The sequence below is a fragment of the Onychomys torridus genome, chromosome 13 (genome assembly GCF_903995425.1).
Source record: "Onychomys torridus chromosome 13, mOncTor1.1, whole genome shotgun sequence".
Classification (NCBI taxonomy): Eukaryota; Metazoa; Chordata; class Mammalia; order Rodentia; family Cricetidae; genus Onychomys; species Onychomys torridus.
Window position 1 is genome coordinate 11,224,146 of NC_050455.1, and position 16,663 is coordinate 11,240,808.

At 42.9% G+C, this 16,663-nt stretch overlaps 1 protein-coding gene across 2 annotated transcripts in view; it reads right to left on the bottom strand.

Annotated features, from left to right (window-relative positions):
- Positions 1-16,663, bottom strand: part of Garem1 (GRB2 associated regulator of MAPK1 subtype 1) — a 178,518-nt gene that overhangs the window by 102,673 nt on the left and 59,182 nt on the right. For both annotated transcript variants that reach the window (XM_036204972.1, XM_036204971.1), the window contains exon 2: positions 13,878-14,018. In XM_036204972.1, the coding sequence (XP_036060865.1) occupies positions 13,878-14,018 (141 nt within the window). The remainder of the gene's footprint in view (positions 1-13,877; positions 14,019-16,663) is intronic.

A 16,663-nucleotide genomic window follows, 5' to 3' on the forward strand; every position in this document is an offset into this window, starting at 1 on the left:
TTCGCTGAGCCTTCTTGCTGGCCTGGCAACATTTATTTCAAGTCAAAAAGCTTTTAGCAACAAAGACAATGACACAGACATAAACTAAGAGACATAGAAATGACAAAGACATTCATTAAGACCTTTATGAAGAGGCAAGTGTGTGTGCTTGGTGTGAGGGAAAGGAAGAAAGGGAGGAGGCTGAAGCGTTTCCTTGAAGCTTAGCAAACATCTTAGGTTCATCTCCCTCTCCTGTATCCTTATCCTTTATATCCAGATAGCACTTTCACCTCCATCCCCACGCCACCTGGTCAAGGGCCTCACTATCTTCCCTTGGGTTTATTTCAACAACTTCCTAACTGGTATTCCACTCACTCATCTGGAGATGGGGGCTTGTTCCCACGATCTTCTTAAGAGGCTAATTCCGACAGATCCCCGGCCAGGGTTTCTGCACCTCCTATTGATATACCTGGAGTCCAAACCCACGAATGTACTCCGACTAGCATCCTAACCTTACCTACAGAGACCCTTCCCCTCCATCCTACAAACCACAGATCCTAACTTTTATCATATCCCAAAGCTTTGTTCTAACCAGTAGGTCTGGAGTGCCTCTGCTTGTATTTGCTGAAGGCCCTCATCTGCCACCCCTATAACAAAGCACTGTTCCTTATTCAGTGCTTTATAGGAAGCTGGCTTGCTTGCACCTCAGTGTAGCACCCCTGCCTGTCAGTGTTAGGAGCTACCCCTGTCTATCCCAGGGCATCATTGGAAAGTGGTGTAAAGAGGGCTTGTCTCTGAAAGGTGAATTGGCTCCATTCAGTTCAACTAATTCACTGAGTCCTTACAATACTCAGACCTGCACTTCTACGATCAGGCAATATATACAGGAGTGGCCTCAAGGAGCCTTTAGGAATGGGAGAACAAGCTGGGCATAGTGGCACATGCCTAACCCCAGTATTTGTGAGGAAGATGGATGGATCTCTGTCTAGATAGTGAGTTCCAGGACAGCCAGGACACATACTGAGATCTTGTCTTGAAAACAACAGCAACAAACAAACAAAAGTCATAAAATAGGGGAGCAAGAGCCAGAGAAGTCCTGGGCACAAATTGCTATAGGGGGTCTGAAGAGGAGGCAAGGAGATGGGGATGTGGGGGAGACTGGGAGAGGGTGCTGGAGACAACAGAACTGGAGGGAGGACTCCAGTTGGAAAGAGCTGGGATGTGTGAGTCTTCTACACACACACACACACACACACACACACACACACACACACACACACACACACACAAAATCCAGAAGACAGCAAGACATGACAAGACCTGTATGAGTAACGTCAGCTTTGTGGGGGACCTGAAAATCAGCACTGGATGAAGTTTGTATCCAGATGGAACACTGGGAAAGTCTGGCCAGCAGGTAGGAGAAGCAGAGCAAAGGTAACCTGACATTCACATAGGACACTCATCAAGAAGGAGGGTAGGTCTCCGGAGCAGGTGACATCATCAGGTGGCTTGTGCTGGGACTGAGGCAGTGACCCTAAGACTAGGCACACAGGAGCTTTGAGGGCAAAGAGGAAAGCCAGGGCAGACAGAACTGGACTTCTCACCAGGTGTCTGGCTACAAACAGAAAAGCTGAGATGGTGAATGGTGGGCAGGACTACTAGAAGTAACACTTGCCACCAAGGACGGACACTCTTGGCTGAAGGACCGGAACAGATCACCTGCCCACGTCCTACTGCGTTCCTTTCCCCGACAACAATTTTTAACATCCGAAGACAAAAACTCTGTTTGCTTTGCGTGCCTTACACTCACCCACTGGCTTGAGTCCCTCTGAGGCTCAGACCCCAGGATGTTCTGTCAACCAGTTCTGATGAGCTGGAGGAGGCATTGCGTCACACACACCTACTGAGAACTAATGTGGATGTGTCTGAATCATCCCTCCTTTGCCTCACACGGCAGCAGTGTGCATGCCAAGCTCAGTTCACTGCTGTTCTGTGTCTATTGACAACTACCAGAAGGGTCAGTCTTCAGAGAAGGCCAGCACTCCACTTCCCCGGGTAGTGAGTCATAAAGTCATGATTCTAATCCCAAGAAACGGCGCCCAGTGACTTCAGAGAGTTTACTAGCAGTGTAATTGGTTTGGAAGGTCTGTTTTTCACAAAAAGAAAAAGCTCAAATTTGTTCCGAGGAGCTAAAAGGGAACCTTTGAAAAGATCTGAGGTACAAATCCAACATGGAAATCAAATTACGAAGTGAGATGTGTATGTTCCCACCCAGGCTATAAACACTCCATTAACAATGTGGTCACAGGCGGCTTTTCAAACTTTTTGCCCATATTGATCACATTATCTCATAGGCTACACTCGACTGGACCTGGATTCAGCCTCTTCCAGTGCTGACTTTCCACTGAACACCTGGAGGCAAGTAGTCAGGGAGCAGCAGCCTGGGAGTTCTGAGACCCACATGCTACTCCCGTTCTGAACCCCTGTGCATGCCACCCCTGTTCTCAACCCCTGTGCATGCCATCCATGTTCTGAACCCCCTGTGCATACCATCCCTGTTCTGAACCCCTGTGCATGCCATCCATGTTCTGAACCCCCTGTGCATGCCATCCCTGTTCTGAACCCCTGTGCATGCCATCCATGTTCTGAAACCCCTGTGCATGCCATCCATGTTCTGAACTCCCTGTGCATGCCATCCCTGTTCTGAACCCCTGTGCATGCCATCCCTGTTCTGAACCCCTGTGCATGCCATCCCTGTTCTGAACTCCACATGCCACCCCTCTTCTGAACCTCATGTGCATGTCACCCCTGTCCTCAACTGCACATGCCACTCCTGTCCTAAAACCCACATGCTACCCCTGTCCTAAAACCCACATGCTACCCCTGTCCTAAAACTCACATGCCACCCCTGTCCTAACTCACATGCCACCCCTGTCCTGATTCCCACATGCCACCCCTGTCCTAAATCCCGCATTCAATCCTTGTCCTGAATCCCCCATGCCACCCCTGTCCTGAATCCCACATGCCATTTCTGCTTTGGCCTAAAATTTCTTTTGATCCTAGAGTTTGTTTGTAGATACAGTACACAACCTATAGGATGTGCAAGATTAAACAATCTGAAATTGGGAAACAGCAACCAGGTGATTCTACACCATGTATTAAAGATATTTTATCAGTATTATAGAAGCATCAAGAAGAGGCACATCATATGATGCCAAATAACTATGAGTGCATTGACTCATAGTCTCTTCCCATATCTTCTAAATAAAAAGTCTGTGTGTTTAGCCGGACAGTGGTGGCACACGCCTTTAATCCCAGCACTTGGGAGGCAAAGCCAGGCGGATCTCTGTGAGTTCGAGGCCAGCCTGGTCTATAGAGTGAGATCCAGGGCAGCCTCCAAAACTACACAGAGAAACCCCGTCTCAGAAAAAAACAAACAAACAACAACAACAACAAAGTCTGTGTGTCATATCAAAATTACATTTATCTTTTAATAATACTATCTTAAAAAATGAGGATAATTCCTATCATAATCAGGACATCAATGTTACCTCTAACAAAACCAGTAAAACATGATGATATCAGTTTCCTTGGGTCATTGTGAGTGCTGCTGAGGAGCAGGCACTGAAGCCAGGGCCCGCCCCCAGTGCACCCTGGCTTAGGATTTAAGTACTGAGAAGTGGATTAGCCATGCTGAAGCTGCATCGAGGATTGGTGGCAATCTTCAATTTGTTCTTTTAGGAAGTGGATATTTACCTAATGTTTGCATTCTTGCTTTAAGTTGAGTGTGACTGTCTCTCTGACCAGCAATGAGTAGAACAGGGTGGGGAGCGGCTGAAGAGGTGTTACCAGCAGGGTGGGCTCTGGCGTGCTGCTGTTTGAATGGGAGAGAAAAGCAGAAGCAGCTTTTATTACCCTTTGCCTGCCACCTTTTTCTCTCCACCCTGGTCTCCTTCAGAGATGGAGAATTGCACTTTCTCAAGGAGAGTCGTCAATCCTCTCTTCTCCAAAGCTGCACAGAAGCTGTAGGAGGAACTCAAGCTTCCCCGTGCCCTTGCTTCTGTGTGGGAGCTGCCCTAGTCCTCTACCTTGTGTGACTCTCGCTTGTATGACCCTTGTGCTAGCAACAGTCCTGCCCCACTCTTGGGAAGAAGACAGCTACCCAGAAATGACAAGAGTTTAAACAGACACACTGCAGGGTCTCCCTCTCAGTCTCTACCCTTCCTAACAGTCACATCCATCCTGAATGCAACACAAAAGTGGACAGTCTTCACACCCTTTGCATCTTCGCTTGAAGGCTATGGGGCTGTGTAAAACTGGAGGAAAAAACCTGTTAGCTCCCCTTTTGTCAACCTGTCCTCTGTTAAGCTTGTCAGCATGACTCTGAGGTGTGAAGAACAGATCCCTTCCTGCTGGACAATTTCCCAGACACCACGCCATTGCATTACTTAGTTTACTCTCTTTCTCTCTCTTGAATTACTCCATTCAGCTTAGCAGACTGTTCAGATTGCATTATTCTTTGAAAATGAACCAGTGAAAGCTTTCATTCCTGTCTTCTGATTTCTCTTGGATACAAAAGTCTTGATGAGAACCACTGGTCCTCACTTGCTGTCTCCAGTGCCCACTGGTGGCTAACTCCTTTATCATTTAGCCTTCCCAGTTTCAGTCCTCGAGAACACCAGGTGAGGACCACCTGCTTCCTCAGCTGGTACACAGCAATGACTGGGACTCCAAGCCCACCAAGAGTCCATCCACAGGTCTTGGTGTCCTGGCATCTCTCCTCGGTAATCACTCAGAGAAGAGGAGATGGCGGCGGCGGCGGCGGCGGCTGCGGCTGCTGCGCACAGTGAAAAGGTAAAAACTGACTCTATCTACCGACTTTCCCCCTGGAATTGGAACACGGGTTGAACCCTAAGGAAGCCAGCATGCTAGCTAGTTCTGGCAGGTCTAGGATGGACAGACCGCCCTGCCCACACAGAAAGGGCCTTCTAGAACTTCCCAAGAGATGACAGGGAGAGAAGCCCTGCAGCCAGGTGTCCCAGATCCAAGCCATATTTATTGGCCATGTAACATCACCAGAGACTTCACATTCTGGGGTCACATTTGCATATTTGCAAACTGCAAGGAAGGCGGGTTTGTTGTGAAAGTCGTGTGAAGCAGTACAAGGCTGCGGAGAGCCTAGAGAATACTAAGTACTAACTGAAGTTACTGTTTACTGTGGCCAAGCAATTCAATCATGGATGCTGCTTGCTTGTTTGAAGTTTAATAATGATTAATGGCCAGCCTGGCTGGAATAAATGCTCCCTGACCTAGGATGTCAGTTCTCAGGACTTTTCAAAGGAAAGCTTGTTATTTTCCATATTTTATCACAGATTTCCCCTTGTAACAGAGCAAGTATACAAAATGTGGTTCAACACTGGCAGTTACTTTTATAAACTGATGATTCATGCTAATTAAACTTGTAACTCAGGAGGATGAAATTATTTCAACATTTCCTTTTGCTCAGTAATTATGATTCAAGGGTATATTAGATAGCACACTATGATAATTTTGTTGTGAGATAGACACTGTTACATCTTTAAAAACAGGCACTTCCACATAAACTCAGACGCTTTGCCGAGTAGGGGCTGTGCAGACTACATAAGCAAGTCTACCAAAGGTGTGTGCAAGCATCCTTTCTTTCTACACAGGGAGCAGCTCAGAGAGAAGGCACTGAGATCATCCTGGCTTCTTAGAGATTGACCAGATTCACAGGAGGGTAGAAATTTAAAAATAGAAGCTAACATGGCTGGAGTTTATCTCAGATGCTTATGTCCCATGAGCAATCTGTTCAGCCACGATGATGGCAAGCAGTTCATGGACTGATTTAAATTCTCATGAACACACTCATTACCTGCCGAGGTGATGGAGCACAGACACAAAGACGTTTCACATCCCCCCCCCCCCCCCCCCGCTCTTCTCCTTCCTGTCTACAGCTGGGATTGAAGCTATGGTCTCACACATGCTAACCAAGAACTCCACAGCCTTCTATTTACTTTGTACTTTGAGATAGGGTCTCACTAAGTAGCCCAGGCTGGCCCTGAAGTCTGTCTGCACCCCAGGCTGGCCCTAAATTTGTAATGTTCCCATTTCTGCCTCCCCCCAGTAGCCGAGATAACAGACCTTTCCTACCAGAGCCAAGCTCACCTCTGGTTTCTTAAAGCTATGTCTTTGTATGTTTTTGAGCTATTTTGGCTGTTGTTAGTGTTTAGAGACAGGGTCTCACTATGCAGTTCAGAATGACCTGGAAGTTGCTATATGTGACCAGGTTGACCCTGAACTCATGAACTTCCTACTCAGTCTTCCTTGTGCTAGAGTTACAAACACAGGCTACCATGCCAAGTTGATAGTTTTCTTTTGCTTTTCTTGAGAGGTGAGCAAGAAGAATCCCCTGCTTCAAAGGGCTCATGTGCAGAGGCCTTTGGAAAGTTAGATATATAGGCTGGTTGTGATGCGCAACACCTTTAATCCCAGCACTTGGGAGGCAGAGGCAGGTGGATCTCTCTAAGACTGAGGCTAGCCTGCTCTACATAGTCAGTTCATTGATGACCAAGGCTATGTAGAAAGACCCCGTCTCAAAAAAACCAAACCAATACAAAACATCATCAACAATGAAAAAAAAATTAGATCTGTGACAATCTCTACAATATGGTCTCAGGGAAATCTCTATTACCCAGGGACTTAGAGCTTGGGACAATACACCCAATTTCAGATAGTATGACATAGGCAGGTCTTTGTGTGATCTTAAGTTTGGATTCCATTTAAAGAAAACAGATGTCAAACTATGAATACTAAGTCAAATTTAAGGCCCTGAGTGGGGTGGGTCACACAAATGAGATGTCCTTTCAGGTAATAATCCACGTCTGTGGGACCAATGAGTCTGAGCAGTGAAGGCAAAACTCAATTGTTAAGTGCCATGTAAACTGTGAAGCGAAAATCATTCATCCTTAGGAACCCTTGGCAAGAATTAAGTTGTAGAAAGGCATCTAAAAACTTTGAAGAACAGATGTGTTCAGTTGGGTAAGTCAGTGAGCAAGAGGATAAGGTGGGCACTCAGTCCAGGGTGACTGAGCAGGTCTGAATTCCCAGTTAGTTGTTGTGAGGATGCAGAATGCTGAGAAACTGAGTTCTATGTTGCAGGTTTCTTAGGAAACCTTTGCCCATCAGACAGTGATGGGAAGTTAGAAGGTTAAGATAAAATTCATCTATGAAGCCTTCTGAATGCACTTGTAGAAAGTGGTCGCCTCTTTTCTGAACACGATGCAGTTCTTCCCCTACTGTTAACAAAACATCCAGTGCTGACTACACACATTCTCCCTTGGAACTGACTGTTGTACCAAAAGAGCTCTGTTTCCAAAAGAAGTCTTTATTTGTCTGAAGCACATTGAATCATCTCAGAAGTCAGGATAAGGAGTGTCTTACGGCTGCCATGCCAGAGTGCAGACTTCAGGGACACAATCGGTTCCTTTCTATACTGTAGGAAATTGCTTATTTGCACATGAGAAATTTCATGGAAATCTCTGACACAGAATATGGGAGGATTCAGAATTCAGATTTCTTAGCAATGTTGAGTTTGGAACTGGATGTGGTGGCACATGACCTGTAATCCCAGGCTGAGTCAGGAGGATCTCAAACTCAGAGACCAGCCTGGGCTATACAGACTCAGTCTCAGAGCATGCTGCCTGGACACGGGGCAATAATTTGAGCATTAACACCAATAACAATCTAATCTATCTATCTGTCTGTCTGTCTGTCTGTCTATCTATCTGTCATCTACCTATAAATAAATAGAGAAAAGAAATCAGAGAAGCCAATGATCAAAGTGGTATGATTAGTAACAGGCACCTGGTCACTGGCTCCCTGCAGTGGCTCTTGAGGAGGACATGGTCACATCCATGGCAACCCTGTACAGAGTGTCAAAGTGGAATGTGGTCAGGAGGTGATAGCCTGGACTCCTTAAACATGTCCACACCGCACAGCACAGAGACAGCCAAGGAACCATGCCAGATAAGCGCAAGCTGAAGACACTTGAGGATGAAATGCACTAGGTGCTCTGATGCTCTCCTGGACAGAAAAAAAATGCAACAAGGCCACTAGTGGGGCTAGTGGCCACAGTGGAATATGGGCTGCAGATGAAAGCGTTAAGTATCCTGAACTTGCCAACTGTATGGCAGTTGTATTCGACATACAAGAAAGGCATAGTGAAGCATTAGGGCACATGTGCTGTCTACTCCCAAATATTCAAAGTAGAGATACATGTGTGTATGTCTGAATGCACATTCGGACATGGGAAGAATGATGAAAACTGTAGGTCTTATTAATAAAAAACCCAGAACCAGATATTGGGGTCAAAACCAGGAGATCAGAAAAGCAGAAAGAAGCCAGTCATGTCCTTACCACTTGGAGATCCTCAGACAAGAGACCTACTTCCTGTATACCCACACCTATATGCCTTTCTATTCTGCATCTCACTTCTTCTCTCCACACAGCTACATCACTTCCTGTCTGTCTGTACAGACATCCAGAGCTCCATGGCTAGTGCTGGGATTAAAGGGGAGTGTCACCATGCCTGGCTCTGTTCCCCAGTGTGGCCTTGAACTCACAGAGATCTGGTTGGATCTGTGCCTCCCAAATGCTAGGATAAAAGGCATGGGCTACCATTGCCTGACTTCTATGTTTGCTATAGTGGCTGGCTTTTTCCTCTGATCCTCAGATAAGCTTTATTAAGGTGCACAATATATTGGGGGAGACAATATATCATCACAAAAAAAACAAAAAACAAAAAACAAGTGAAAACATGAGACCAAAATGGGCCAAACTGAGTAAATGATATAAGGATGAGGCCTCAAGACAAAGTTTAGAAGTTGCATCTAGGAACTGCCAAAATATGATTGCCCAAAAAAGATCAGCAATAATGACAATACTAGCTATCATGCCAATGTAGATGGGGGAAATTCCACATGGCCTTGGCCCTAGATGAAGAGCTACAGGTGGCCAATAGCTGCTGAGAGATAGAGAATTAGTGTATTTCAGAAACAAGCTCCCACATAGGTTGTCCAATATCAAAAGGTCAGCTCTAAACACATGTACATATCAGTAATGCTAAATGGACTCAGTAGGTTGAACATTCACATGCACGCACATACACAGATATGTATATACATGTAACAATAACTAAAGATGGGAACATGAATTTGGAAGGAGGCACATGGGAGGAATGGAAGAGGAAGGGGAGGGAATGATGTAAATACAGGGCCCACATATGAACCTGTCAAACAAAATTATTTTTAAAAAGCAAAATGAAATAGACAACACACACACACACACACACACACACACACACACACACACACACACACACACGATGTCTTTCTGTATGCTGTGAATATGTGTTGCTCTCATTGGCTAATGAATAAAGCTGTTTTGGCCTATGGCAAGGCAGCTTAGAGGCAGGCAGGAAATCCAAGCAAAGATATGGAGAGAAGAAAAAGAGAGGAGGGAGACCCCAGCTGCTGCAGAAGAAGCAGCAAGATGCCAGCAGACTGGTAACACCATGACCATGTGGCAAAACATAGATTAATAGAAATAGGTTAACTTAAGATGAAAGAACTAGCTAGCAAGAAGCCTGCCATAAGCCATACAGTTTATAAATAATATTAAGACCTCTGAGTGATTATTTTATAAGTGGCTGCAGGAACACAGGGCCAGGCAGGACTGGAGAAACTTACCACTACACTACACTACACTACACTACACTACACTACACTACACTACACACACACACACACACACACACACACACACACACACAGAGAGAGAGAGAGAGAGAGAGAGAGAGAGAGAGAGAGAGAGAGAGAGAGAGAGAGAGAGAGAGAGAGAGAGAGAGAGAGAGAGAGAGAGAGAGAAATAAAACCAAACCACGCACAGCAGCAGCCAGAACAACTTTGAGGGGTGTTGGTGCTCATCTGGCTTCAATGACCAGAAAAGCAAGCAGTTTATCTTCTGATTAGTCCAAGATAGGAGTGAGGAACTCAGACGTGTTTTGTTGGGATCACTGTGGAGATTGGCATGGTTAATATGTGTGGAGTTTTCAGAAGGCACTAAGTGGTTTGAAAGGTGTTCCACTTGCATAGCCTCCAGGCTTCTTTGGAAGAAAGGCAGTCTATCCCCTGGTACAAATCCCTAGGATTTGTCCAAACAATACAGAGAATGAATAAGTAGCAGAAACCATAGGAAGCTATCACGAGGCTGGTGGGCTTTGCTGCTGCTGCTGTGCTGACGGTGCTTGTGAACCACTTATTAAGCTTTCTCCAGGAATGAACCGCGGAAGCTAATGATACAGTAGTGCTACATGCCTGGTAAGTACTCTCTACTGATTACAGCTGGGGTTCAAGTAAGCAGGAACAAGGACGACAGTGACAGCCTTTGTTCCCACACTGCACTTTAACGCTCTTTCTTCCAAGGGCTGAGCTTTCCAACAAATCTCTTCTTGGAAACAAACTATGCCACTGTAAGATAAGCAGCATGGTGCATGCATATAACTCCAGGTACTGGGGTAGGCTGAGGCAGGAGGATGGCTTGGGCTCAGGAGTTTGAGATAAGCCTGGGAAACGGTGAGAATTTGCCTGAAAAAAAAAAACCATTTTATAAATATGTCACCCAAACCACTTAAGTGATTGCACCAGAATTAATAAATCTGTTTTTAAAATGTAACCAAACAAAACTGCCTTCTTGTTTACCTGTTAATATAGAAGATTGGAGGGGAAAAAAAGAACTAGAAAAATCACTACATTTTGTCTTTGTAAACTCTTTTTTTCTTTGCAGTACTAGGGATCAAGGTCAGGGCTGTACACACTGAGGAACAGCCAAGAAGCAAGAGAGCCAAACCTTTGCTTTTAAACTCTGAAATGCAAATGCCTTCATGTGTCAAAAGATGTGGAGCCCCAAACAAAAGGTCAATAATATTAACATGGACCTCCAAACTTCTACTCAAGCTTCTTGCTGAAGCAATTCAAGGAAAACAGCTCAGAAAACGGGGACTGACATTCATCACCAGCCACCCCATCCTTCTTGCCTAACGGCAAATGACCCCATAAAGTATTTGGCCTCATTTCAGGTTTCTCTTTCTTTAATTTGTTTTCTATTCATTAATGTAAAGTGGTATGTCCTTAGTGTCCGTGCTTTTCAATTTAGCATTGGCAGTTCTATTTCATTAAAGATAATCTGTATCTTTGCAACATGTGGCTTTACAGGCACCATCCATTAACTGCGTCATCATTTCTCATACAGAGAGTTAGCATCTGAATTCGTTATCCCTTCCTTCCACTAAAAGATGGATGGCTATCAGTATAAAAGCATAGGCCCCAAACACTTGTGTCTGTTGTTGGTTTGGGGGGGAAAAACCATTTGGTACTGGATGTCCTTCCCCAACTTTAATTGTATTTTTAACCATGGAGAAACCTTGAAAATCCTGATGCCCACCTTATATAACCATTGAGACCAACTGAACTAGAATATGTGCAGGTAGGACTCAGCAACCATTCTTTCCAGAACCTTCTACTTGATTCTACTGTGTGGCCAAGATCACAAATCCCTGGACTGAACACCCATTTCCACAAAGAAGTTAATCAATTATAGACTGATAAAAAGAATGCTCAAGAACTTTTTAACATCTGTCTTATTTGTTAAGGGATGTATATATAATACAACTGGTCAGTGAAGGAAGGTATATGTGAGCATAGGAAGTAGCAAATGATTGAAGAGCCATGGCATGTGTCAAATTAATATGACATGCAGTAAGCATATCCAGAGCCAATCTGTGACAGAGGAAGGCACTCCCTAACAGAGACACTGAATGACTGTAGGAGGTGATTCTAGCAATGGGGCAAATGGGAAACTGTCCCGTGTAGTCAGAAAATAGGGAGGTAACTGACCCAGCTGCAGCAGAATGTCCACTCTTTAGATTAGAAAGATTGGGAAATCAGGCTAAGATTCTGCAGGACTCTTAGGACAAGGCAGGAGGGAGTCTCCATGAGAGAAGCAGCCCTCTGGGAAGACTGATGACACAGCCAACTACCATGTGTTTTAAAAACTTCTAAAACACAGAGAGGTGGGGAAAAACAAAACAAAACAAAACTTCTAAAACTCAAGTCGACTGATAGAACACAGCCCAGGTAAAAACATACGATGGTGGCATTTACTTTTCAGTTTTCCATAAAGAGAGAAACCAGAGTTGAGTCTGCGGAAAATAAAGTTGACTCTGTTTGGGTGGAACCTCTTAGAGGGGAATGTGGGCAACCTGAGGGCTTATCAAATTCTCTACTCCTATAAACACTGCCCCAGTTGCGCGGCTCCTAATCTCACAAACACAGCACCTTCTGCAGGCTCCACTTACTTTTTCTCATAAAGTCTACTCATAACTAAGCAGTATAATTACTGTGAAACAACCTTTTTGTACACAGTGAGTATTTGTTGCTCTCATTGGTCTAATAAATGGCTGAATGGCCAATAGCTAGGCAGGTAGGGGGTAGGTGGGACTTGCAGACAAAAGGAGAGTGCGGGAATAAGGAGGGAGGAGTAGCAAGGAGATGTGGAGAGAAGCAAGATGAATATGCTGTGCTGAAAAAAGGTACCACCACGTAGTATAGAGGAGTTAAGAAATATGGGTTAATTTAAGTTGTAAGAGCTAGCTAGTAACAAACCTAAATTATCAGCTGAGCATTTATAATTAATATTAAGTCTCTGTATGGTTATTTGGGAGCTGGCTGGCTCTGCCTACATACAATTCTAAAGGACAAAGTTTTAGGCCACAAAAATTCTCTTTCCTATATTTTTGAAAAGGAATTTTTTTTTAAAGTTTAGTGAGCAGCTGAAGACTCCTAAGAATCCAAAAAGCAACCAAAACATTTATTCATTCATTAAATCCTGTTTGAACAAATACCATTTGCTACCACTCTAGAATATGGCAAGATTCCATTTTCAAATAAATAACTTGCCTAGCTTTGTAGACAAGTCTGTCAAAGCCAAAATAGCAATTGAAGTCTGCACAATTTATAGTTAATATGTTAAAATTCCTGTGATAACTTCTTAAAAAATGGAATAACAGAAAAGAAGCTAATAATATTATGTGACAAACTTTAAAATCCAGAAGATAGCAAATAGTAACATGTTTATCTTTTAAAAATTGATTTATAAGCTACCCCTACTGAAAGTTCATTTAAGCAAAGTTTATTTATTTATACATCACAAGTTCAATTCTCACAGCATAATCCACTCAACAAAACTGAGTGAGATGACATCCCTGAACTAAATGCAGTTTAGTAAGGTGACAGGTAGGCATCATCCACATTTAACTGGAGCAATGAGGTCATGCCAGTGCTATATTCTCAAACACTAATTGAGAGGAGCAGCATGCCCAGGTATGTGAACTTCTAAACAGGTATTTTTACAACCAGAGTTCTATGCTCACTTGTGAAATGGCACCTTGTGAAGTTGCTGCATCCTGGTCATTCACAAAAGCATTGCTCAGGTTGTGCTTGGTTACTGAGATGCACACAGATGTGGAGCTCATGAATTGGTTATACATAGTGCTCCAAAATTCCAAGACTACAGAGAAGATCTTCGTGTAAAATTTTTATCTTATAAACACCCACCTCCATTACTTAAAAATATCTATGACAAAATGGAGCTATCCATGATTTAAAAAAAAAAATAATAATAACTACACAAGTGTTTGGTTCTTTTAAGTCAGTGTGCTCTCTGCTTGGTAGGCTAGAAATATCGTAAGAAATAAGACAAGAAATATTTCTATTTCCTGCTGCAAAGGCCCTCCTCTCTCTGCTTGTCTTGCCAAGTCTTACCTGCATAGTGTACAGGGATCTCTATCTTTGGCCCAATGACATAGTGACCTTCTTCCAGGCTATGAGCAGTGATGGTGGTCCACTGCCGGCATGAATGGATCAGCAGGTACTCATTCTCTCGTAGCCCTTCCACGCATTCGCCTAGAAAACACAGTTTCATATCAGGAAGCTGGAATTCAAATCTGCTTACTCCACATCCTACAGTCAGATTTCTTTAAACTTGTACAGGTTTGGGGAGTTTAAAGCTATATCTTCACAATAAGATGGATTCAGATGGAATGAACTCTAAACAGTTTACAGTGTTATAAAAATATACATAGGCTTGGGAGAGGAAAAGAAATATAGACAGTTATATAAAGAAATAAAAAGCTTAAAAAATAAAGTCTTTAAAGAGAAAGTAAAGGATATTATATAGAAATGTAGGATACAGATAGATATGATGAGATGAAAGGGTAGATTATTGAATCTACTTTTAAAGAGCAGCAACTTGTTTAAAATGTTTTAAATTGCTATAGATTTTAGTTTATTGATAAAAATTAGAAGTTAATTTTGTTATACTGTATGTATATTTCTATTCTTGTTTAAGGTATTATGTTTGTGCAGCTCATTTAAATTGTAATGGATAATTAAGAAATACAGATTAATAATAAGTCTTCTATGATAGCCAAACTTATAGTCATGTTAAGTTTTCTAGGTATACATAGATATAACTCAGGTAGGTAATCTTCAAACACTTTAAAGACCTACAGAATATGGCATTTAAAATGTTTTAAAAACTTAGACTTTGTGGACAGTGAGACACGTTTGCTCCTGGCAGCACCAATGTACTTCAAAGAGAAAGATGGGCGTTGAAGACATTCCATATGGAGTTTATCTTCTTCTTGGCAAAAATAGCCATTTGGGCAAGAAATTGTTCTTTCCTGGATTGCTTGACAAAATGTTGTATAAACTGGACATGTAGGACCCATAGGAAGGTGACCACTGAACTTGGCAAGATGAGATGGTCTTTCAGGTTCCTGCTTCGCAGAAGATACTGCCAGACATTCTACAGGACACAGAGAAAAGCAACTGAGAGACTCTAGGCTTATAGGCTAAAGAATGGATGCCTCAACACTGCAGAAGAACTTTCAGTAACTGTCCAAGTAGCCAGCTGTGTCTGTCATTCTAGATTTTTGGAAGTTGCTTACAATGCATTTCCTCTTTACTTAGGTAATATTATATCCTTCTGGAGTCTTTGATATAGTTGAAGGCTAGATAGTTATAATTATGGTTTTCCTTGGTTATGATAAGGGATAAGGTAGATATAAAACCTTAGACTCACAAATATAAGATAGATATCTTCTTTAATTTTGCCAAATACAAATAGACTAGATATTGCAACTGTAATTCTTGCTAGATAACTGTTTTGTTATATGTAATTTTACTATGTTGAAGTTAAAACCTTCCTTTTAAATAGAAAAAAAGGGGGGAATGATGGGTGATGTCACTCTGTATGCTGTGAAATGTGTTGCTCTGATTGGTTGATAAACAAAGTGCTGATTGGCTACTGGTCAGGCAGGAAGTATAGGTGGGATAAGCAGACAAGGAGAATTCTGGGAAGAGGAAGGCTGTGTCAGGAGTCGCCAGCCAGACACAGAGGAAAAGACGACAAGGCAGAACTGAGAAAAGGTACCAAGCCATGTGGTTAAACATAAATAAGAATTATGGGTTAATTTAAGTGTAAGAGCTAGTCAGTAATAAGCTTGAGCTAATGGCCATACAGTTCATAAATAATATAAGTCTCTGTGTGTTTACTTGGGTCCTAGCGGCTGTGGGACTGGCGGATGAGAGAGATTTGTCCCTACTGTGGGCCAGGCAGGACCAGGAAAACTTCAGCTACAGCATAGTCTGGAAAGTACTTGCCACATAAGCATGAGGACTGAAGTTCAATCCTCAGCACTGGGGAAGCAGAGGCAGAAGGATCTCTGGTGCTTACTGACCAGCCAGTCTAGCCAATGAGCAGGCCCCTGATTCCACTGGAGCTGGAGGCCATGGTAGCTTAGACCACAGGATCTAGGGTTTAGTCAGTCCCATTTCTTAAACAAGCAAACAAAAACTGCTCTCCCAGACACACACACACACACACACACACACACACACACACACACACACTTTACTTATTAACAAATTGATAATTCATAACACAATATAAATTTCTTGAGTTGAAAAAAAAAGGAATAAAGAAAGATATAAAGAAAAAAGGGTTTCCATACTAAGTTGAAAAATATACACAAGGTTCCATACAGACTTTTCCATTTATTTGGCAAAATGGTGTTCACATACATCATCATATCTAAATGGCTTGATGACAAACATCTGAGCCTACAGCAAGCACTGCTCAGATGATGACGTTTATGTCATTTCATGTAAGACAACGTTACTAAGAAAGCATTGCTCCTTCCCAGGTGAGGAAAACCAAGATCCAAAATGTAAAGCAATGTATCTAAACTCACAGGTTTAATGAGTGGAAAAGTAGGATTCAGATGCAGACCAGAAGCGCGCCAAAGCTTAGCTCTTAAGCACTACAATAAAACTATCAAAAATAAACTTCGGTCTGCTGAAGGAGTGCTTGACACTAAATGCATATATTTCCTTTTAAGTCCCACACGCTCACCCACCAGTTCTCTCTGGACTGCCACCAACCCTCCAGATCAATTAAGCGTAATAAAGCTTTATAGCATCCAAATGAAATTATTTCTCATTTTAATACTCTCTGAAGTATCTTTTTATCCTTCCAAAATGATGAC